General features: G+C 52.8%; 1 protein-coding gene across 1 annotated transcript in view; it reads right to left on the minus strand.

Annotated features, from left to right (window-relative positions):
* Positions 1 to 22,388, minus strand: part of Col16a1 (collagen type XVI alpha 1 chain) — a 52,861-nt gene extending 30,473 nt beyond the window's left edge. Inside the window, exons 1-38 of the mRNA XM_038333206.1 lie at positions 22,242 to 22,388; positions 20,637 to 20,743; positions 18,582 to 18,656; positions 18,381 to 18,498; positions 17,290 to 17,413; positions 16,761 to 17,027; positions 16,151 to 16,231; positions 15,858 to 15,983; positions 15,104 to 15,157; positions 14,804 to 14,830; positions 14,228 to 14,263; positions 13,329 to 13,355; positions 12,327 to 12,389; positions 11,922 to 11,963; positions 11,798 to 11,842; positions 11,678 to 11,713; positions 11,236 to 11,298; positions 10,885 to 10,929; positions 10,714 to 10,809; positions 10,501 to 10,539; positions 10,027 to 10,071; positions 9,821 to 9,856; positions 9,280 to 9,390; positions 8,886 to 8,921; positions 8,649 to 8,684; positions 8,464 to 8,574; positions 8,172 to 8,216; positions 5,612 to 5,647; positions 5,424 to 5,468; positions 5,004 to 5,135; positions 4,424 to 4,459; positions 3,889 to 3,996; positions 3,473 to 3,595; positions 3,325 to 3,378; positions 3,100 to 3,141; positions 2,622 to 2,657; positions 2,484 to 2,537; positions 2,249 to 2,317 (exon numbers count right to left, since the gene is read on the minus strand). Of these exons, the coding sequence (XP_038189134.1) occupies positions 2,249 to 2,317; positions 2,484 to 2,537; positions 2,622 to 2,657; positions 3,100 to 3,141; positions 3,325 to 3,378; positions 3,473 to 3,595; positions 3,889 to 3,996; positions 4,424 to 4,459; positions 5,004 to 5,135; positions 5,424 to 5,468; positions 5,612 to 5,647; positions 8,172 to 8,216; positions 8,464 to 8,574; positions 8,649 to 8,684; positions 8,886 to 8,921; positions 9,280 to 9,390; positions 9,821 to 9,856; positions 10,027 to 10,071; positions 10,501 to 10,539; positions 10,714 to 10,809; positions 10,885 to 10,929; positions 11,236 to 11,298; positions 11,678 to 11,713; positions 11,798 to 11,842; positions 11,922 to 11,963; positions 12,327 to 12,389; positions 13,329 to 13,355; positions 14,228 to 14,263; positions 14,804 to 14,830; positions 15,104 to 15,157; positions 15,858 to 15,983; positions 16,151 to 16,231; positions 16,761 to 17,027; positions 17,290 to 17,413; positions 18,381 to 18,498; positions 18,582 to 18,656; positions 20,637 to 20,709 (2,592 nt within the window). The 5' untranslated portion in view covers positions 20,710 to 20,743; positions 22,242 to 22,388. The remainder of the gene's footprint in view (positions 1 to 2,248; positions 2,318 to 2,483; positions 2,538 to 2,621; positions 2,658 to 3,099; positions 3,142 to 3,324; positions 3,379 to 3,472; positions 3,596 to 3,888; positions 3,997 to 4,423; positions 4,460 to 5,003; positions 5,136 to 5,423; positions 5,469 to 5,611; positions 5,648 to 8,171; positions 8,217 to 8,463; positions 8,575 to 8,648; positions 8,685 to 8,885; positions 8,922 to 9,279; positions 9,391 to 9,820; positions 9,857 to 10,026; positions 10,072 to 10,500; positions 10,540 to 10,713; positions 10,810 to 10,884; positions 10,930 to 11,235; positions 11,299 to 11,677; positions 11,714 to 11,797; positions 11,843 to 11,921; positions 11,964 to 12,326; positions 12,390 to 13,328; positions 13,356 to 14,227; positions 14,264 to 14,803; positions 14,831 to 15,103; positions 15,158 to 15,857; positions 15,984 to 16,150; positions 16,232 to 16,760; positions 17,028 to 17,289; positions 17,414 to 18,380; positions 18,499 to 18,581; positions 18,657 to 20,636; positions 20,744 to 22,241) is intronic.
* Between the last annotated feature and the right edge of the window lie 665 nt (positions 22,389 to 23,053).

The following is a 23,053-nucleotide window of genomic DNA, read 5'->3' on the forward strand; positions in this document are numbered from 1 at the left end:
TGTCCCTGCCTTCTGAATGCTGGGATTAAAGGCATGCACCTCCATGCCTGGCCACATCTGACTTTCTACATGGATATGGGGGATCAGAGAATCAAACTCAGGGTCTCATGCAGCAAATACTTTACCCACTGAGCATCTTCCTAGTCCCTGAATATATATATATATATATATATATATATATAAAACATATATATATAACATATATATATTCTCATTTAATTGTTTGGATAGGAATGTGCTATACATTTCCCCCCACTCTTCTTCCCTCCTCCCCTCTCCCCTTCCACCCTCCCCACTGCCCTTCATGCTCCCATTTTCTCAGGAGATCTTGTCTTTTTTCCCCTTCCTAGGTAGATCCATGTATGTCTCTTAGGGTCTTCTTTGTTACCTTGGTTCTCTGGGGTTGTGGCTGGCTGTCCTTTGCTTTATGTCTATTATCTACTTATGAGTGAGTACATATCTTATCTGTCTTTCTGGGTTTGGGTTGCCTCACTCCAGATGGTTGTTTTTAGTTCCATCCATTTGCCTGAAGATTTCAAGGTGTCACTGCTTTTTACTGCTGAGTAGCATTCCATTGTGTGAATGTACCACATTTTCTTTATCCATTATTTGGTTGAGGGGCATCTAGGTTGTTTCCAAGTTCAAGCTATTACAAACAATGCTGCTATGAACACAGTTGAGCAAATGTCCTTGTGACACGATTGAGCATCCTTTGGGTATATGCTCCAAAGTGGTATTGCTGGGTTTTCAGGTAGATTGAGTCCCAATTTTCTGAGAAACTGCCATACTTATTTCCAAAGCAGCTGTACAAGTTTACATTCCTACCAGCAATGGAGGAGTGTTCCCCTTACTCCACACCCTGTCCAGCGTAAGCTGTCATCAGAGGTTTTTTTTTTTAATAAAAACTCAAGTCCAAAAAAAAAAAAAAAACAAAAAAAAAAAACAAAAAAAAACTCAAGTCCAAATGGATAAAAGACCTCAACATAAAACCAACTATACTAAACCTCATAGAAGAGAAAGTGGGAAGTAGCCTTGCATGCATTGGCACAGGAGACCACTCCCTAAATATAACCCTAGTAGCACAGACACTGAGAGCAACAATTACTAAATGGGACCTCCTGAAACTGAGAAGCTTCTGTAAAGCAAAGGAACAGTCAACAAGACAAACTGGTAGCCTACAGAATGGGAAAAGATCTTCACTCTTCACCAACCCCACATCAGACAGAGGACTGATCTCCAAAGTATACAAAGAACTCAAGAAACTAGATATCAAAAGACCAAATAATCAAATAAAAAATGGGGCACAGATCTAAACAGAACTCTCAACAGAGGAAGCTCAAATGGCTGAAAGATACTTAATACTCAACATTCTTAGTTATCAGAGAAAAGCAAATCAAAACAACGTTGAGATACCATCTTACATCTGTCAGAATAACCGAGATTGAAAATATATCTTTAAAAATAATGGGGGGGGGGGGGCTGGAGAGATGGCTCAGCGGTTAAGAGCATTGCCTGCTCTTCCAAAGGTCCTGAGTTCAATTCCCAGCAACCACATGGTGGCTCACAACCATCTGTAATGAGGTCTGGTGCCCTCTTCTGGCCTTCAGGCATACATGCAGAAAGAATATTGTATAATAAATAAATAAATAAATAATAAATAAATAAATAAATAAATCTTTTAAAAAAACAAAAAAAAAATAATAGAGGGGGCTGGAGAGATGGCTCGGTGACTAAGAGCACTGGCTGCTCTTCCAGAGGACCTGGGTTAAATTCCCAGCACCCACATGGCAGCTCACAGCTGTCTGTAACTCCTGTTCCTGGGAATCTGACACCCTCACACAGATATACATGCAGATAAAACACCAATGCACATAAAATAAAAATAAATCTTTTTAAAAAAGATAACAGAGGCAGACTGGGGAGATGACTCAGCAGTGAAGAGCATGTGCTGCTCTTCTAGAGGACTAGAGTTTAGTTCCAGCATCCAATGACACATGAGCTCATGTGGGGCACATGCACACACATACATAAACACACACCGAGAAGGGGGGGGGGAGAGAAACACATGGCGGTATTTATCACTTAAAGGCAGTTCCCGTGTGTCTTCCTTCCCTGACAATGGCCCAGGAGGTTTATCTCCCCCCACCCCCCAGGCTGCTGAGACAGGCAGGGTCAAGTCTGTGCCCTCCCTGGAGCAGCAGTGTCAGGGGCCCAATCACAGCTCTAGTCTTGTAGGAAAGGCTCTTACCGGAGGCCCGGAGACACTAGCACCAGGAGGTCCCATGGGTCCTGTGGCTCCTTTGGGTCCTGGAGGTCCCTGTGGGGAGAGGACAAATAGGTCGCCGAGGAATGATTTGAAGCCACGACCATCCAGCAGTGAGATGATGATGGGTGATCGGATCCCGGACAATGCCTCTGCTGGTGTCACTTAGACCCAGGTCTCCATGCCTGCAGCCCCAACAACCACAGAGGGAGGGGCTCACCTGGGCACCTCTTTCTCCAGCTGAGCCAGGTGGTCCCCGAGGTCCCGGAAGTCCCTGCAGATGGAAGCCCAGTTGGTTATCTCTTACCATAAAATGGCTCCTTCCCTGTCAGCCACCTCCAGGTCATAGGAAACCTACCTGAATGCCAGGTAAACCTTGGGCTCCAGGCTCGCCCTGCAAATCAGAATGGACAGTCTGTGGTATAGCGGCCAAAGCCACCTGTCCCTTGGACCAGTGTCACTGGCAGATCTGGAGGGTGTCTGCCAGCCCCAACTCAAGGGTTAGAGTAATGGGTGGAGAGGAACAAAGCCAAATTCTGGCAGGGCATTGTGGGTGGCACATGCCTTAATCCCAGCATTCAGGAGGCAGAGGCAGGTAGATCTCTGTGAGTTCAAAGACAGCCTGATCTACATAGTGAGTTCCAGAACAGCTAGGGCTATGTAGAGAGAGAGACCCTGTCTCAGAAAAAAAAAAAAAAAAAGCCAAATCCTATACAGGGTGACATCGGGCCAAGACTGCTGTGACCCCTAGACCTGCAGAGCCCGGGATTGGTGAACGGGCAGCTATGGCAGTGTTAGAAGAGAGCAGGAAGGCAAAGGTGAAATGAGATACTCACCTGGGGTCCCTCAGCACCGGTGCCTGGAGGTCCAGGCTCTCCCTGAAGAGGAAAACCGACAACCCCTGGGTGGAAATTCTCAGCTCATCCCCCAGCGTCTCCCGCGCCCCTATGAAGACTTATCTACCCCCACCTTCTGCCACTCTGTGACTCAGTCCCCCATTCCAAGCCTTCAGTCCCACGGTCCCACGAGTTGCTGCCCAGGGCTACCATTCCCGCACATACCTGAGTACCCTTCAGTCCTGGGGGCCCTTGAACTCCTGGTAGACCAGGCTGACCCTAAAAGGCACAAGGGAATCCTTGGTGTGTTGGGAGGATAGAGAAGGCAACACCCAGGCAGGGAAGGATGAGAGGATGAGCCACTCAAACTTACTGGTTTCCCAGGCCGACCCACACCTTCAGGACCTGGCTCTCCCTTGGGACCTGGCTTTCCAGGCAGGCCTGATACATCGGTCAACACCCCCTGCAGGCTAGAGCAGGCAGTGCAGCCATCGCCCTGGTGAAGACACAGGTATAGTCAGGGGGAGCTTGTGAGCCAGAACTGGTAGCCAGGCCAGGGGGCCTCTCAAAGGGGCCTCCATCCTCTGAGAGCCCCACCCCTCTTCCGCCTCTCCTCAGCTGAGAAAAAACAGATCCCTGATACTCCAAGCTGCTGTAGTAAGGAGTCCCGAGAAATCTGGTGCCGCCGGGCTCCCTTGAGGCTCCCTGTGGTCCCACCCCTCATTACTGACACCTTGATTTCTATTTGCCCATGCATGCAACAAATTCCTCCAAGCCTGGTCCACTTACCTTTTCTCCTTTTGGCCCAGCAGGACCCCGAACTCCAGGCTCTCCAGACATTCCAGGCTGCCCAGTGGTGCCTGGCGTTCCGGGGTCTCCCGGATTTCCAGCATCACCCTGAAAGAAATAGGGTTTAAGGAAGACTGGAGTCACCCAGCTGGGGGAAGGTTGCCTCTTGAGAGCTGTGGGCAATAGCAGTCTCTTCCCCGGGCTGGGTGCTGAGAAGGGAATGGAGATTGGTACAAGTAATCAAGAAAGTGGGGGGTAGATTGTTTCTGAAAAGGGGGGTGGAATTGGATGGGTGAGGAGGTTGGGAAGATCTGGAAGGAGCTGGAAACTGTGCTGAGAATACATTCCATAAGAAATATAATTTCAATTAAGAAAGAAAGGAAGAAAGAAAAAAAGGGAGGAAGGAAGGAAGGAAGGAAGGAAGAAAGAAAGAAAGAAAGAAAGAAAGAAAGAAAGAAAGAAAGAAAGAGGGACAGAGTAGCCCCCAAGACAACCAGGTACCCACCCACCTCCACGCCCATCCACATACTCTTACCTTCTGGCCCTTGAGTCCACGCTCTCCAGCTCTGCCCTGAGGAGAAAACGGTCCCAGCACCCATTCACTCAGAGTCAATGCCCCTGGGTACCCAGCACTGTGTGAGACCCAGGGGATGTGGCAGAATACGAGACATGATGACCTACGTTCTCATGCTAGGGGACCGGTCTGACATTGGAGAGTTTTCTGCCTGTATCACCTAGGCAAGGAGCCTTATCTAGGCTGCCTTTCCTCATTTGTCAAATGGGGAGGATGACATAGTGTAGGCTTCTGCACCAAAGGGTTCCTGTGAGATCGTTCTGCTGGGTCAGTGTTTACTGTCACTGTTAAAGCGGCAGCCACCAACCTACAGTCATAACTGCCATTTCTCCAGCAGCCCTTGTGCGCTGTCTAGTGCTTTGCTCATGAGCTTCACCACAACTCTAAGGACGGGACCCAGAGGGACAGAGAACAAGAGTGACTTGCTCAAGCCAAAGATCTTATCAAAATTGGAGCCAGAATTGGAACCTAGCTCTGCCACTCCAGATATGTTCTTCCTTGCATCTTGCCCACATCCATCTCCAGAGATCCCAGAACTCACCTGCTTCCCAGGCAATCCAAAGCCTGGGGGACCGGGCTCTCCCTTCTCTCCAGCTGGGCCCGGCAAGTGAACCACACGGCTGTCCCCATCTGGAAGCCTGGACAAGGCTGCACAGGGCTCACAAGGCTCCCCCTGCAGAGCAAAGATACTGGGTTAAGGGGTTCCTGGGTTCTAGGTCTTGGGATCTGGAGCTGCAGGAGGTTGCCAGCTCTGCTGAGTGGGGGATGTCTCAAGAGACTAGGAGCACAGCAGAGACGGGGAGCACGAGGAGAAGTGAAGATGGAAGCGAGACTATGTCACTAAGAGCCAGAATTCACCCCACAGACTGCAGAGAATCCAGGATCTGGAGTAGAACAGACTAGAACAAGGGTATCTTCTTCAGGGATGTGCCCTGTGCCATGCCAGGAGCCCCAGACTCACCTTTGCCCCTTTGGTGCCTGCTGGTCCCACTGGTCCTGGTGGCCCCTGCATGAGAAGCCATATGAGAGGCTGCCCAGTAGAAGCCAAGACTAGGCAGAGGCCCAGCCCACGCCTGTCAGTTCTCCTGTGGAGGGCAGCACCGCCCACCTTGCCCTTCCCTAAGCCACTGCCATCTGAAGTATACTTACTGGAACTCCAGCCGGCCCTGCATCGCCAAAATTACCCTGAGGGCCAAACAGAGAGCATATAGTTAAGGAGAAACAGGGTAGAGGTGCCAGATGCAGGAGCAGGCTCTTGGGATGTCTACTGGCAAAAGAGAGGGAGGCTAGGATTCCCCCAAATTCCTCAGGGAATCCCTGACCAGCTACAGCCTTGAAGCTGAGCCCAGCCCGCTGCACCTCTCGCCAGGCAGAGATCATGAAGTCATTTCTTCAACAGCTGTTCATCGACTGCCTTTTGGCCCCAAGCACCGGGCTAGGTACTGCATACGTGAACAGCATAGACAAAAATGCCCCGTGGACCCTGCACACTGAAGGGCTTTAAAAAAAAAAAAAAGTAACCCTATGCTATGTAGTCAAAGATCACCTTGAGCTTCTGATCCTCCTGCCTTGGGTGGGCATCACCCTGCCCAGTTTCTATAGTGTTGGGGATCAAACGCAGGGCTTTGTGTATGGTGGGCAAGCACCTTACCAATTAAACTGTATTCTCATCTTTCCTCCCAACTTGTGTGTGTGTGTGTGTGTGTGTGTGTGTGTGTGTGTATTTGTGTGGTGTACATTCATATGCATGAGGGTAGAGGCCATAGGTTGACATCAGGCATCTTCCGCAAACATCCTCCACATAATACTTTGAGATTGGGTCTCTCTCACTGACCCCGGCGCTCATCAGTTCTGCTTGGCTAGCAGGTCAGTGAGCTCCAGATTTTCACCTGCTTCTCACTGCAGTGCTGGGATTACAGTGCTCAGGCTTCTGGCTTTTTATATGGATGCTAGGAATTCGAATTCGGGTCCTCAAGCTTGCGAGGCCAGCTCTTTATGAGCGGAGCTTTTAAACTAGTAACCTTGTCAGTGACAATGAGTGCCGTGAAGGGAGCAAGGCAATGACCCAGACCAGAGGAGGTCCCGTTTATACAGGGTGGTCAGAGATGGGGCACCACAGTCATCAGAAGGGTGCAAATAAGGCCCGCCAGCGAAAGAAGTGGGAGCTTCTGTGTTCCTGCGGGAGTTGCCTGTATGAAGTCTGGAGGGGGAACAGTCTCCACACGCTCCAGAAGGGACGAGGGTCAGACGGCTGAAGTAAAGGAAGGCAGAAAGAGGAGGGGACTCTAGAAGGAAGGTCACCCAGCATGAGGTCCAGCAAGACGTGACACAAAGCCAAGTCCCCAAAGGCCTGTAGTCACTGGAGTTCTTTCTATAAAGCCACATAAACTGCTCAGTGATAAATGGGCCGTCGAAGGGCTGCGAAGGACACCTGCGGGCCACAGGAGGGGCCGCTGCCATCAGGAGGGAGGCCATGGAGACCCAGTGGCACTAATGGAGAGCAGCAGGGAGAGCTGAGGGAGTTTGGGGCTGAACTATCAGGACCTGCGGCTGAGATGGATGGAAGGGAGAACGTGTGGGGGAAAGAGGGGGTCAAGGGTGATGTCAGCTCTGGGCTTTGGGGATTTCGGGATATGCTATTCGCTGTGCTGGAAAAGGCTGGTCACACTTGTTAGCCTCTAATACAGCACTAAAGAAGGGTAGGAAGAATCGCAAAGGCAAGGTCTGCCTGAGGTTACACTGTGAGTTCAAAGCCAGCATGGGCAACTTAGTGAGACCCTATTTCAAAATAAAGAGTGAAAGAAGGGTTCTTCAGGTGTCTGTGGGGCAGGGGATGTAACTCAGTGGTAGAGGGCTGGCAAAGCACGTGGTAGACTCTGGTTCAATCTCAGTGGCACCACACACACACACACACACACACACACACACACACACACACACACACTAATGGAAGGAGAGCAGGGCCAGGAAGGGGTACTACAACTCCATCTGAGAAACGCCACATGTGATTCGCCTGCTAGAGGTGAGTCTAAACGCACATCCTAATGTGCACCCTGCTTGAGCGCGTCCACACCCACAGAACCCCTCATTTGAGCAACACTCTGTTAGACATTTATCTCTAACACAATCATAAATACAAGTGTTAACATGGGCATCGACTCTAGAAACTCAGCCGAGTAGTGGCGATTATAGACTATAGTGGAGCCAGACTTCCTGGGCTCAAATCACAATTCTGTATCCAAACACCCACGGAGCCCTGGGAGATTTCCTTGCCTTTTTATGTCTCATTTTCCTTATCCATAAAATGGGAAGAGTGGAGAAGAAATGTGCCCCCTCAGATCTGGGAGGAATAAACCAAGAATATAACACGCACAAGGCTTGGAGCTGTGCCTGGCAATAATGAACAGAGAACGGAAACCAAGTATTATCTTGCTAAAAGGTAGTCTGGACGTGTTTAATAGTTCTAGATGATTGTGAAATTAAAAATACAGCACTAAGTAATTCTCTTGAAAAACATGAGCTTCTTGGAAATAAATTCCTTGACTCTGCTCAGAGAAAAAAAGAAAAAAAAAAACCCAAAAACCAAACAAACAAAAAAACCCTGATGGATGAGTTCTGCGGTGAAATTCTAGTCTGATCTCTGCCTCACTTGCCTCTCAGGGCTGTCTCCCCTGCTGCCTGCGTCTCTGACTCTCAGCCCTGGACTCACCTTCTCTCCTTTCAGACCTCTTGGCCCAGGAACTCCAGATTTACCCTTAAAACAAAACAGAACAAGATGGAGTCACAGTGCCTCTGGTCTGCCGACACCTCTCCAAGCTCCTGTGTCTTAGTGTCCAGCGAGCAAGAGAAAGGAGCAAGGGGGGTTGCTAGACAATTACTATGTTACAAGCAGCAGCCTAGCACAGACAGAAAAGCCAGGGTCCACCTGCTGGTCCCTGCCCCAAAGCTTGGGACCTGAAGAGCTAGGACAGCCACTAGTATGCCAAGGGCAGGTCACTCACCGGAAGGCCAGGTAAACCATGGCCAGGGGAGCCTGGCTCTTCACTGGCTCCTGTAGAGGGCCTAAGATGCTGGGCCCCAACACCTGAACTGCAGGATGAACAGGGTTCCCCCTAAGGAAGGAAGAGAAGAATCAAAACCTCCTAAGTGAACAGAAGGCAAAGAGCAGGATGCAGAGGCTTCTTACCTTCTCTCCCTTCATGCCTTGGATGCCTGGATCTCCCTGCAAGGAAATAGAATGGTTTGTGGGCTGAGAGCACCCCAAATGCTCTAGCCATATTTAAGGACACCAGTGTGACAGGGCACACGGATGCCCTTTGAATTGCCCCCGTCCTGTGGTTCAGAGGCCGTGCCCGACAACTCATATAACAAACAAGGGAAATAAGCATAAGCTAACTGTCCCCACAGAAAGTTCATTACATACCCGATCACCTTTCAGTCCAACAGTTCCTAGGCCCTCCTGAAAGAGAGTGTACCAAGGAGTGGGATGAGGAGGCAGGGCCAGGACCTTAACCCTGGCCCTGACCACTTTCTTGTATCTTCTCTTAACAATCCCCTAGCCCAGAGGCAGGCTACTCACAGTAAGAGATGGCTCCACCCTATCTTGTCCAAAAGATATCCTAGAGTTTATTGGGGGTGTGGGGAAACTGCTGGGAGGTTGCCATGGAAACCTGGGATGACACTCTAGCCAGCCCTAAACTCTATGGTTCAAACCCTTCTGGGCTACACTCTGCTTAACCTCTCTGTGGCTTTGAGAAATACCCAGTCCCTCAGGGTCTGTTCTGTATATGTTCCTCTGTGGCCACTTGGGCACTCACCTTGGCTGGAGCAGGATCACCTGGCTCTCCTTTAGGACCTGGTTTTCCAGGGAGTCCCACAAAATTCTGGAACCCTTCAGGCAGCGTTGGACACACTTCACAGGGGTCACCCTAGCAGAAGGGAACAACCACGGGAGGATAGTGTGAGGCTGAGACCTTGGGAAAGATGGGAGCCTCCCGTCACACCAGCTTAAGGTGTCCCCATCATCAAAGTGAACAACAGGAACATTGTAGGGCCTTTATGTCCAAGGGATGCCTTCATTCAGGAAAGGAGTCTCGGACTCCCTGATACCATGTTCTCGAAGGAAGCCAGGGGAGGCACCTGTGTCCAGCTGACAGCACTCATAAACCATGCAGGTGCCAGAGGCAGGGTCTGAGTGTGGCCAACCCCCCAGGCAGGCTCCTGAGCTAATCACATACCTTCCATAGGAATAAAGAGAGGGCCACCTGAGGCAGGCCCTGCCTGTGGGCAGAGTGCCCCTACTGCTCAGAGCAGATCCTGTTCCCAACCCAACCCAGGGCAGCCAGGCCTGGAGCTCACCTTCTCTCCCTTAGTCCCTGGCACTCCTGGCTTGCCCTGTTGGGAGGGAGGACAGAGAGAAGCAGGGGCATTAATGCCAGGGTAAAAGGATCAGTATGCCAGGAAAGAGCCAAGGACCCAAGCCCCTCCTCCTGGAGGCCCTGGAAAAGTAGACCCAGGCATGGTGGGCAGGGAACCCTCTCCCCTGCTTGCAAGCAATCACTCACAGGCTTCCCTCCAGGGCCTTCCTTTCCTGGTGTCCCAGAGCTGCCCTGTAACCAGAAGAAAGGTTAAAGGCAAGGCTCCCCCTGATGTGACCTCTTCCCCTTTGTCCCTTCATCCGGCCTTCTCAGCTGAACCTCCCATCTTTATTTGGTCCACTGACTGGCTAAATTCTCCCTTCCTCTTGTCTGTCCTCTGTGTAGCTCTGGAAAAGGATAGGAGATGACTAGGACTCTGACTAGGACTCTGAGCGCCCCATCGAGGAAGAGTGACAGACAGACAGACAGACATTTGCAGGGTTTGCTGTTCACCAAAGCCAATGCCCCCAGCCCAGCTAGTATTTGAGTACAGACACCCCCTTTAGCACCCTGACTAAACTGAGCCTCTTCAGGCCAAAGCCTGACTACGTCCTCAAGACATGCACACTGCATGGTCACGCTCCCCTCCCCAGCCTGTGCCCACACTCCTTCTGGGCTTACCTTGTCTCCCTTTGGGCCTGGTGGGCCACCTGGATCTCCCTGATGGCAGAAACAGGGTGGTACAAGTTTCCTCTCTACAGCATGATGAGGGGTTTTGTCTTAAGTCACCCTCCAACCTGCACCCCTGGGACCTGGTCTTATTCCCAACTCAGCCCCACCCGGGGGAGGGGCAGGAATGGGGGAGGACAATGGGAGAGGTGTGGGGATACTTACAGGAGTCCCAGGCAGTCCTAGCCCAGGTAGCCCAGGGAGGCCGGGGGGCCCAGGCTCTCCTGCCAGTCCCTCAGGCCCCACGAAGCCAGGGTCACCCTGGCACACAAGTGGTTATGAGAGGGCCACCGCCTTAGCCCCACCGCTGCTCCCACACCCGGGCCTGCAACTCACTTTCTGCCCTTTGGGTCCAATGACACAGATCTCTCCTGGCCGACCCTGTTGGGAAAAGGGCCGAGGTAGGGACAGCCAGGGGACTGGCAACTGCCCCACTGAGACAAGAAAATAAATATACACCTCTGTCACCCTTATCGTCCTTCTTCCATGCCAGACCCCAACCTGGTTACCTACAGTCATCAAATATGACTGGGCTTAGAGTCGAGAGACCTGCATTCAGGACCTATACTGCCGTGCTATGCCTCCTGAGACACAGCCCCTCACCTCCTCGGCCAGCAGGAGGGGGCTGGACCTCTGAGTTAGAGTCTAGCATTTTGAGGCCTAGGGAGAGGGTCCCCAACAACATACATCTCGGCCTGGCTTTCCTGGCAATCCTTTGAGGCCTCCATCACCCTTCTCGCCTTTCTGGCCCTGGGGAAGGAAGAGACAAGTGACCAGGACTGAGGAAAAGAAGCAGGGCAGTTAGTTCCTATTAGGGGAGGGCCAAGGGCCTTCCAGAGCTCTCCTCCCCAACTCTGCTTCTTCTGAAAATGAATGCCTTTCTCAGAAGGGCAGACAACAGGAAGAACTTTCAAACCAGCTAGACTACTCATTCCACAAGCATGTGGTATTGCCTTCTAGATGTGGTGGGTGTTTGGACTAGGCAGAGGACTAGAAGGGATGGGGAGGGGAGAGTCAACTCTGCCAATCTGTCACGATCCTCTAGGAAGGCCTTAGATATTTCTGTCCTCATGAACATAGGGCCTGTGGTCCATCTGGGCACCCACCCCTCCAAACATAAGCCTATTACCTTCTGGCCTGTTGAGCCTGGGAGTCCTGAGGGTCCCTAAGATGAGGGGGAAGCATAAATGAATGGGTGAGGCTGGGTCAGGACCCATCCTCTCTGCCCTGCGGTAGGTCCCAGGCTTACCAAGTCTCCTGATTCTCCCTTCTCTCCTTTCGGGCCTTCTGCACACTGACAAGGGAGAAGAGGGGTTAAGTGGGCAGAATGCTCCTGTCTCGGCCCTGAAACAGGCCTCACCTCCCAGTCTTACCTGAAGTGGGGCATCTGGGGAGGCTCGAACACAGTCGCTACCCTGTGAGTAAGTAACAGGGGTCAAGGCTAGAGCCTCCCAGGGGAGTCACAAAAACCTATTGCAGGAAAGGCCTAGGTACCCTAGAAAATAGGCTTCCACATGTTAACCCCTGTAGAACCCTGACCAAATGCCCACCTGGCCAGGCTAACCCCTGTAGAACTCTGACCAAATGCCCACTTGGCCAGGCTAACCCCTGTAGAACCCTGACCAAATGCCCACTTGGCCAGGCTAACCCCTGTAGAACTCTGGCCAAATGCCCACTTAGTCAGGTTTCCCACTGAGGTGGTGGGATGTTAATTTACATCCCACCAAGCTCCTCTCCCGTGGAAGAGGTCCTGATGTTGACTTGGTTTGGGCACTTACCCGAGCTCCCTTCTCTCCCTTGGGGCCTGATGGTCCAGTCAGGCCTCTCTCACCTTTCCCTCCCTGTGGGTGAGACCAGAATGATGGTCATGCCTAAAGGGAGCCTCCAGGAAGTATCCCCCGCCCCTGGTTGCCTCCATCCCTCTATCATGCAAATGCACGCACACACACACACACACACACACACACACACACACACACACACACACCATACATTACCCACAGTACATGAATTCCATATACACCAGAAGGCTGCTTGGCAAACCTACAGTCTCACACAGAGTATCCCATCCCCCACATCCACAGGCATGCACATTAGCAAACACACAACAGATCCACAGCACGTGAACACATTGCATAGATACGCAGGACAACATAAACCCAGGACAGCTAATAGTCAAGTTTCCTGAGCTCGAGCCTTGTGCAACTCATGTCTCCTCCCTCAGCCTCCGATTCTTCATCAATAAAATAGGATGATGCAGTTGCACCCGTCTCCAGACATTGTGTGAATAAGACAGGGATGCTGTGGGCGACGTGGTAGGCAGAGCCCACCCACTCACGAGCTAGCACAGCAAGCACAGCACACGCTCACGTGAGCCACACTCACCCCATTGCTCACAAACTTGAAACCCATTAAGCCCTAGAGGCTCAACCCTCGGCCTGTGGACCACATAGGTGCAGATATGTGTTCCAGAATATACAGGAACCCACACGTGATTGTTCTGACACATCCCATGACCTATGCCTGGAATGGTGAAAGCACTCATCTCCTAGGAAGGGTATGTGCACCCAGGGCCCAGGGCTTGGTACTTGGTACTTGAGGAGCTTTGCCTCAGCAAAGGTCAGTTCTGGACTCTGCATACACAACCCACTCACTCCAACACAGACTTAAACACACCCACGTAGTTCTGACATAAACTCATGACCATAGGGCAACATGAGATAGGAAGCACCAAGGCCACCAAAGAAGATGGGAGAATTCTGCTCTCTGCTGGGTCTTACCTTGGGGCCAGAGGGACCAAGTGTGACCTAATGGAACACAGGAGGGAAGAGGACATTGAACTTTACCTTTAGGGAGCAAGAGGGAACCAAGGGCCCAGAGTGGGGAAGCAAATCAGTGAGGCTCATACCGCGTGACGGCAGAACCAACCACAAGAGTCCTGGTCCCCATCCTGCCTTCCAGGCCAATCAGCATGCTGAGTCTATTTCCAAGGCTGTAAAGCCAACAGAGAGGTCTGATCTACTGTCTCCAACCTGCCTGCCTTTGACTAGGCCTACCTCAAGTTGTTAGGCTAACATGGTCATTCGGTTGCCATGGCAACCCCAGCACCTCTGGGAACCAAGGCCTTTCCAGATTTGATGGGAGACTGGATAGAAAGAGAGGCAGACAGCGGTGGGGAGCACCTCTAAGTTCCCCCAAAGTTAGGGGATTCATGCCCTTTGTGAATCAGTATAGCCCACCAGCTCAAAACACTGTAACTCTTGCAGTCTGCAGAAGGGGCACAGTAGGTACCAAATGGCTCGCACTGAGTCCTGTCCTTTCAGAATCTTAGTGGGAAGGCTGGGCTAGGCTAGGAGAGGGGAATGCCCAGGCTCTGAGGTAGGTGTTCCCCGGCTGCTCCCCCACCCCCACCCCTAGGCCTCCAAGGTGACAGGTGGAGCAAATCTGAGATCTGGAGACAAGCGCACAACTGGAATCAGCACCCGAGGAGGCCACCACCCTGGATCATGACGCCCCATCGAGATTTCAGGGCTTGATGGGCTCAGGGGTGGGGCTAAGCACAGCTCTGGGAATCAAGCAGGGGAATGCTGGGAAAGTGAACAAAGTCCCCTTGTCCTCAACCAGGAAGCGAGCACGCCCAGACTGTGGGCACCCCACCCACGACTCCCCATCCACTTACGTTGCTCTCCCGGGCACCGTGGACGCAGGGTGGGCACTACAAGGGAACAGGCCTGCAGGTCAATTCTGAACCCCAAGATTAGCCCTACCTAACACGAGAGTGCATAACATTCTCTCTCTGTGTGTCTCTGTCTCTCTCGCTATCAACAGAAACACAGCCTCACATGTCCTTAGCATGACCTGAGATGCGCATAGAGGCAGAAAGCATAGAAGGCCAACCTTGCTCCTTGTCCCCCACCAACACAGACCTACAGTCATCTTCTCAAATGAAAAAAAAACTAAAGCCCAGAGAGGAACAGTAATAAGCCTAAGGCCACACAGCATACCACTGAAGAAGGGTTTCATGCCTAAGATTTGGCTTTCCCCATATGCTCATGGCCATTGGCTTCTGACTCAGTAGGAACAGCTCCCAGGGCCTCCACCCTAGAATCCAGGGCAGACAGAGCCTCCTATTGGGCCTTCAGGAATGTTGGGTACTTCACAGTCACCCGTCACCCCCATACCTAGGCTCTATGCCTCAAAACCTTTATCCAAAGAGTTAGTGCTGACACCCCCCCTAAAAAAAAGAAAGGCTCACCTCACTGACTTCAGTCTCCTGATGGGCCTGGGAAGAAGGGGGTATGGGGATGAGAAGGGAACCTGGGATCAAGCATTGCCCCAAGCCCCTGTACAAGAGCAGACAGGAGCCAGCTCTTAGAGAACACCCAAAACTGTGTTCCACCCAGTCTGTCTTCCCTTCTCAGAGCTGGCACCACACAGCCAAGCTCTGTCTGGGCAGGAAGAGAGTGGGAGTGTGGCATCTTCTCCGAGGGCTTTACAGAGGGCATGCAGGGCAGACAGAGGGCACCGTGAGCTCCTCCCTCCACCCACCAACTACCTTTGTCCCCCTTTCTGTCTTCTGGCTGCTTCTTCCCATCAGCTGTGCATCCACCTGGGCAGACAGAGGGACAATTCTGGGGTTCATGATGGAAAGAGGTATCCAGGCAGAGTACACGCATGCCAGGCACCCCTCAGTTTGGCATCTGGCACCTCCCAAGGCATCAAGGGCTTGCTCAGACCCCTGAGGCTGCCCCCACGGGCGCCCCTTCTCCCCTCCACTCCGCCATGTGATGTAGAAAGGAGACAGTGAATCAATGGGATCTTGTGTTTCTGCAGTCAAAGACTGGGCATGATGCCTGGGTAGGCAGGGACACTGCCCAACCAGAGGGTGGGGCTGAGGGAAGGATGGGGCTTTCCTGCCACCTCCAAAGAACCTGGGAATGGATGGGACAGCTGGCCATGGTACTGCGAGAGTGAGAGAGCCTTGAGGAAAACAGAGCAGCCTGGCATCCGGGCCCACATATCCCTGTGCAGGAGAAACTGCAGACTGGGTCCTACCCTCCCCAGGAGGCTCAAGATGGCATTAGTGAGAGGCTGGCCAGAGTCAAAGCTAGAGCGGCATAAAGTGCCAATGAGTAACAGGCACAGGGTTAACGCCATGGGTTCTCTCTCTACTTCCCTGTGTTCTGTAAGATAAGACGTAAGTTAAGCCCACATTCAGGGGTCTTCCCAACTTAGGCACATGACCTGCTAAGTCTGGCGGCAAGGTCAGGGGTGGAACAGTCTCCCTTGTACATCTCTGGCTCACCCACCTTACTGTTCTGGGGCTCTTCCAAGCAGAAGCAGCGGGTGTAGACCTTGCCCTCCGTCTGAGGATTGATCTCAATGAGCTCATTACTCTGGGTATCCCGACGGGCCTTGGAGGTCTCTGGGGGACACTGCTCAATGTGGGGGAAAGGTCAGGGTTAGCAGAGGGGCAAATGCATCCTCAGACCTCTGCCGTCCCCATGCAGGCTGCCCCCGCAGCACAGCATGTGCTAGGAGCCAGACCCTCTCCAGCACACGTGTGCGAGGGGCCAGCCCCCCCCCTCCAGCAGCTCCTCACCCCTCCTGGTAAGATCTCACAGCAGCCCTCCTCCAGCACCAGCTCTGGGTCACAGTAGATGTGCGCCTGCTGAAGGTCAAACTGCAGGGGACACACAACTTTATCTTATTTCAGATGATCAAATAGCTCTGCCTTGGTCCCCAAAGAGGCTCAAAGACGTCTTCACCCCAGGATTTGACTTTAGGGTCTCTCCAGGCTAGTCAGGGAAGCCATCAAGAATAGAGCTGTCGCTAAAAGCAGAGATGGAAGAGGAAAGGGAGGAATAGGGAGAGAGATGATGGAGGAAGGAGCTGGGCCCATCCTGTAAGTGAATATTTAAGGAAAAGCATTGCAGGTAAAGGGAAAAGCATATGCAAAGGCATACATATGCAAATTTCATAGGTGATTCATAGGACTAGGAGGGAATTGATGACAGCAGTCAATAGAGAGATATAAGGAAAATGCCGGGGACACGCAGCCAGATGGTGGAGGGCCTGAAATGTCAGGTTAATGTGGCTAGGCTGCAGATGGAAGGCAATGGCTCCAGAGGGGGATCTGAACACTGATACACACTCTCAGGAGCTCACGCTTCCCCCAGAGGTGGAAACAGAGACCAGGACCCAGCACTCACCGAAACAGGTTTGCCCTGCTCAGCATCCAAGCCCAGAAATACATGGCCCCCAGGCCGAATGGGTTGCCAGGGCCCCAGGGGCTGGGCGGAGGCTGAGATGCAGTCCACATGCACAGAGGCCACACGACCTGCCACACTCAGCATCAGCTTGTGCCAACGCAAATCAAAGAGCTGGGGCACTGGGAAGATGCAGGATACAAAGTCACCATCTTGGCCCTGTGCCCGGAGCTCTAGACTCCGCTCCTGGCTGTTGACTTCCAAGGAGATCTGTGACAAATTGGGGGGGGGGGATAAAAAAAAAGACAGTGATTCAGAGTTCTAGAGGAATAGTACGGCAAAGTTGAGGGCCTCAAACTTATTTCTCAGGATGGGAGAAAGCTAACTGGGGTCACAGAGAACATCCTGAAAGTATGTGATGGGCATTGGGATGGAGCAGAGATGCCCCAGAAAACACAAGGGTGGGTAGAAGCTGAGCTGGATACATGCGACCAGTTGCCCAAGGAGTGGGTGAGGGAAGGGGTGGGCTCACCTGTGGGTATCCATTTGCATCAGTCACTTGGAACAAGTACCACGTGTTCCGGAAGGTTTGCTTCTTTAGCAGGATCGTCAGGACCAGGGCAAACTCCTCTGGCAGTCCCCGAGGGAACACTCTTCTGCAGGGGAGAAGAGAGGCTGCTCTGAGCCTCAGTAGCACTCAGGGGATGAGCCTGCCTGAGACATGCACAGCACACAGCTCCAAACCATGCACACAGTCATCCTGACACACTCACTGAGCACCTTCCGGCTGCTAAGGGTTGACTAGCTACTGGGAAAGCCAGTGGTGAAAATAGGGAAATTCTTGTCCCAGGAAGTCTCATGGGGCCTGATGGGACAGAGGAACATTAATAGAGAATCCTTGAAACCATCTCAGCAGACTGGAGAGATAGATCAGTGGTTAAGAGCACTGGCTTCTCTATCAGAAGACCAAGGTTTGATTCCCAGCATCCATATAGTATCTCACAACCATTTATAACTGGAGTCTCAGGGGGACTCGAATGCCCCCTTCTGGTCTCTGCAGTCAATGCATGCATGTGGTACACATACATGTAGACATAACACTCATATGCACAATAAATAAATAATTTAATTTTTTTTCTATTTCAGCATTGCATCCCAACTTTGGCAAAGGAGGCTCCCAAGGAAGCAAGCATGGCTTATGGACCTGGAGTGGAAGGAGAGATACTGAGAAAGAGACCAAGGGCTTCTGCATAAACACAGCAGCCAGGAAAGGAGATGCGGGTCAGGAGGAGCCAGACTGCCCAGGGGCTGCTGGGAGTGGGCTTCACACAAGACCACACTCACATAGACACAGGCTCTTGAAACCAGCCTAGGGTTCTCATTGCAACCAGGGGATATAAACCTGGCCCTGCCCTTGCTAATGAGAGCCAGGCTGGGGTTGTCAGTCACCATGCACACAAATCTACCCTTCAAGCCCAGGGGCTAGCCAGTAAGTAGACTTTAGGTTGGGGAAGGCCCAAAACAGCCTCCAGAGAGGCCCTGGAATGGACCACTCACACCCAGAGTTGCAAGCATGTGGCTGAGGTCAGTATGGATTCCCAATAGTCACCCAGAGTCAGTTACCGTGTGGGTTGGGTCAATGGAGCAGCTCCCAGTCGCAAGATGAGCGGCCCTTTGGGGTTGCGGATCTTCTTGATGGCAGATGTCTTCATGAGATTCAGTCGGCGGATTAGGTTGAAGCCTTCAGGACATCAGAGGAGGGGCAGGTGAGAAGCACAGGGCAACCCTAGGAAGTGGGCAGGGGATGGTTGAGGCTGCACTCACCAGTCACGTTGGTTGATGGGTCACTACTGTGTTCCAGCTTGAGTCCTTCTTGCTGGGAAGATGGGCATTGCTCACCTGGGAGAAAGTCAGCCTGGAGCATTAGGAACTCAGGAAGTCAGCTGCCTGGGGCGGGGTGTGTGGGATCCTGGGGACCCCAGGAGGGGACAAAGTCCATAGTCTTCCTTCTGGACCTTTAACCTAGTCTGCCTTGAGGGTGTGCTCATTCTCGCCTTGCCCTGGCTGTGCCAGAAGGGCCCAGCGCACAGCTGGGAAGACTGAGGCCCATTCCAAAGCCACTGAATGAGTTAACAGCAGAATAGGACCAGATGCCTGGGATCCCAGCCTTCTAATACCCCCAGCTGGAGCTAGGCCAATCAGGGGTGAAAGAAACCCTGGGTGGTTCAGAGTCCAGACAGTGGACATGTACATGTTATGTACGTGTTATGTACCCGTTATGTACATGTTATATACATGTTATGTACGTGTTCCTCCGTGTGTTCCACCTAGGTGGGGGCAGAGGAACACAGCGGGGATGAGGATATGTTATCTTCATGCACACTTGGTGTTGCGTGCAACTACGTGCACATGACTATACATGCATGAGCTTTGCATACCCATGTCCCCAGGGCTGCCACGTGCACTGGCATACATGGGTGGCATTCGGTTTCCCATATTCCCAGAAGAAAAAGGCTGACACAAGTCTGAGCCACCAGAACGGCTTTCCAGCTGCATACCCAGCTAGTGAAACAATAAAAGAGACCAAGAGGCCGAGGGGACCACAAGCTCAAGGGTACCATCCCGGGACTCAGACCAGACAAGGCACATTAAAGAGGTATGAGATTCTGAACAAAGACAAGTCTCTGAAGTCCCAAAGGGACGGGCTGGTGGCTATAAGCCTCCTTCTCCCCGGGGGCTGCACTTCCTTCCCCTCCTGAGACCAGAAGTGTTGATGGCAGGTGCTACATCAAAGAGGCAGGGGCTAAAATCAATGGGCCTTCCCAGCAAAGCCGATGGAAAGGCTGGGCCAAGCCAGTCAAGTCACCTCCCAGAAGATAGCCAACTCCCTGTCCAACCTAGTTGAAAGACAGAGCCCTGTGTCCCCGGGCACAGTAACCCACTGCAATCTCCACCCCCAAGTCTGGCCGGAAAGACCATCACTGTCTTCAGCATCCCGCAGAACTGGGTGACTCACCCTTGGCAATGGGCCCAGATTCCTTACAGATGTTGAAATCCTCTGCCCCAGCCCCTCTAGGGGACCCGGTGAGGGAGAGGAGAGCAAAACTCTCCAATACACATGCAGAAACACACATGTGCCTGTACACACACACACACACACACACACACACACACAGTCCCACCCACCCTGGATGCCTGGACTTGGGCCTAGGAGTTCGGTTCCTTCCTGGCTAGGTGGTGCAACTACCAGGCCCAGAGGGCACCCAGCAAGGCCAGGCAGATTGCCTGGTCAACTTCCCTTGGCTTTGGTCCCTGGAAAACTGCACCCTCTCCCTGTCCAGAGCCTAGACCATGGGGTGGGCAGTCATCAGACATCCAAGCTGGTACAAAAGAGGAGCCTGTGGCTGGAGGATGGGGTCAGTGTCATGAGAAGGAACAGAGGGGCTGGGCAGCTTTCTGGAAGTGTTGCCTTTGTAAGGAGAGTGTGGTGCCCACTCCTTCCCATCCAGTTAGCCAGTAAGAAGTGCAAGGATGTGCTGTGGGGGAGGGGGACTGTTCTCCCCACAGAGACCCAAGAGAACATACAAATGTACTGAGCGTCTCAAGATGCAAACCTAGAAATCCACAGACACAAACAGACAGACAGACACACACACACACACACACACACACACAGACACACAGACACACACACAGAGAGAGAGAGAGAGAGAGAGAGAGAGAGAGAGAGAGAGAGCTAACTCACACAGGCTCAAGTATGCAAACATCTCAGAAGCTAACCTGAACCCAAAAATGCCCATATGACTGAGATATACATGATTACATATGTGCAAAGACCCCAGAAACCCGGGAGCCAGATGCAGGTCTGTGTCAGCTCACCTATATTTGCTCCATGGCTGAAGGTGGCCCAGAGCCCAAGAAGCCACAAGCCAGGAGCCCAGGATGCCAACATGCTGGTCCAGAGAGATCAGCTGCAGCCTTGGCACCTGACAACCAAAAACAAGGAAGGTGGGCTTCAAGGTGCCCAAAGGACAATGGCACGTGTGGACAAGTAGGAGCAGTCTCTGAGGCCCATTCATCAAAGACTGTAGTGGTCAGCTCTTGGCATCCGTTGCTCTCAGGAGCCCCACACAATCCTGAGGTGAGAATCTGGGCAGAGGTGATAATACAAATATTTAACCACCGGTATGGCCCAGACACCCACCAGCCAGAGCAGAAGGCTGGCTGGCACCTAGAAACAGGGGCCCAGGTAGCTTCTAGCTTTGTCAGAATTGAGAAGGGGGTCTAGAGGGCCTTAAAAGACCACAGAGGCTGGGAGAGTTGGGGGGGAGGGGTGTTAAGCAGAGGCAATGTATCAAAATGTTTGGATGAATCCCAGATCTCTGACAGCTGTTCTGTGCTGGCACACAGTAGCCCGGTACCTGGAGAGCGCCCTGCCAGGCATCCATGAGGGCAGGGGGTGAAAACTGGACTGAGTCTCTTGGCAGAGATCACAGGGCTGTGTGTGGGCCAAGAAAGCTTCCCCTTGTGTGGACAAGGGGCGGGAGAGCAGGTCACCAGGGCCCAAGACCTTGTTGCCAACCTCCTAGGCTGATGGATGCTTGTCTTTTGGTTTTATTAAACCCTGATGGATGGGCCCAGATAAATCAATGCAGGCTCAGCAAGTGGCCAGCAGAGTCATATATCATCTGGCCTCTTCCGGGACAGGCAGATCATGAGCACACAAAGCCATGTGTGTCAGTACAATACACACAGGTGCCCAGGCGCATAGGTACCAGGACTATGCAGTCAAACCTAGCTGCACGCAGGCATGCTAACAGACCTGAGAACTGATAAGCCCAGAGTTTACGTATACACTCCTGTCCAGAGCCAGCCGGTAAGCACCCCTCCCTGGGGTCTTCCTGTTGGTACTTTTCTTAGTCCAGTTTCGTCCAGTGCAATCCTAACTTACCTGCCTGGTGGCTGGATACAGAATGACAACGGAAAGGACCCCTTCCCCCAATATATATGTAGGCTCGACTCTTCCTCCCTTCTCCCTGGGATGGAACTGTGTCCCCGACCCTAGTCATTTCCCATCCTAGGGGTGTGCATCTCCCACTCTCAAACCCTACCCTGGCCTTTTCTTCCCGACAGCCAATGAAAGGCTAGCCGGCTGTGAGCAGCATGTGGGCGCATGTGGAGGCGTGAACATAGATGTGCTCATCATGTTCACTTCTGGCATCCATTCTCAGGCCTCAGTCTGAGTGGAGGGCTGAAGAGACAGCTAGAGAGATGCTTCCAAGGAGACCCCGCCCCCTTCAACACAGGCACAGATTTGAGGTGACAGCAGGACCAGCATGGAGTTTCCATGCCACCCTGGGGCAGAGAGGAGCACGGAAGACCTCAGAGAGGGGATGCCACTTGTCCCAGGTCACATAGCCAGTCAGTAGCAGAAAATGCCCTTTCAGCCTAGAGCGAGAAGCAGCCCAGTCCTGCTCCACTTACCAATAGCCCGGAAGCCCCTCACTGAGCAATCCTGGCGGCCCCAAGGCCGCCAGCTGTGGGAAGCAGGACCCGGGGGTCCACCAGCCCGCAAGGGGATCCTCGATCTCTCCCTGCCCTGCTGGTCTGCGTTGTCCCCAGCTTCTCTGCGTCCCGAGTTCTCTCGGCTGAGTGCTGCGCAGCGCACGCCTGCCTGGACTGCAGGCCGCTCCTGGAGGGGAAAGAGGGCGGTTCTAGGGGCGCTGGGACCTTGCCAAGAGGCTAATGGAACACAGCTGAGCCAGCCCGCCAGGCTGGAGGAGGAGGGAGGCCGGGAGCGCTTGGCGCGGAGGCGCTAGCTGTTGGGCTGCACTGCCGCGCTCCTGGCCTGGCCCTGCGCCCGGGCGCACCCGTCCCGCTTCACCAGCCAGGTGAGCCCGCGGGCCAGCAGGGCGAGGCGGCACCCTGCGTGCCCAGAGCTGCCCTAGAAGGGGCGCCTGCGGCGGGTTGGAGGGAGGGAGACCACGTCAGGCGCTCCCAGAGCCAGGCCTGGGGTTTAAGAAACCTCCTTTGTGCCCCCCTTTCCTTTTTTTGGCTGGGACCCCAGAAAGCTGGAGAGGTCTGAGGACCCTCCTCCATAGCCATGGAACTCGCGACGTGGCTGCTGACCAAGCCTCAGTGGTCAGCTTTTTCCAGTGCCTGGGCCTAGCATTCCTAGGTTGTAGTGCCTCTGTCTGCACTGGGAGGAGGGACAGAGCAACATGCCCCCTCCCCAACCCTGTGCTAAATTAACTCCTTCTGCTCTGCCCTCGTTTCTTCAGAAGTATAATCAGTGA

Source organism: Arvicola amphibius, chromosome 6 (genome assembly GCF_903992535.2).
Source record: "Arvicola amphibius chromosome 6, mArvAmp1.2, whole genome shotgun sequence".
NCBI lineage: Eukaryota > Metazoa > Chordata > Mammalia > Rodentia > Cricetidae > Arvicola > Arvicola amphibius.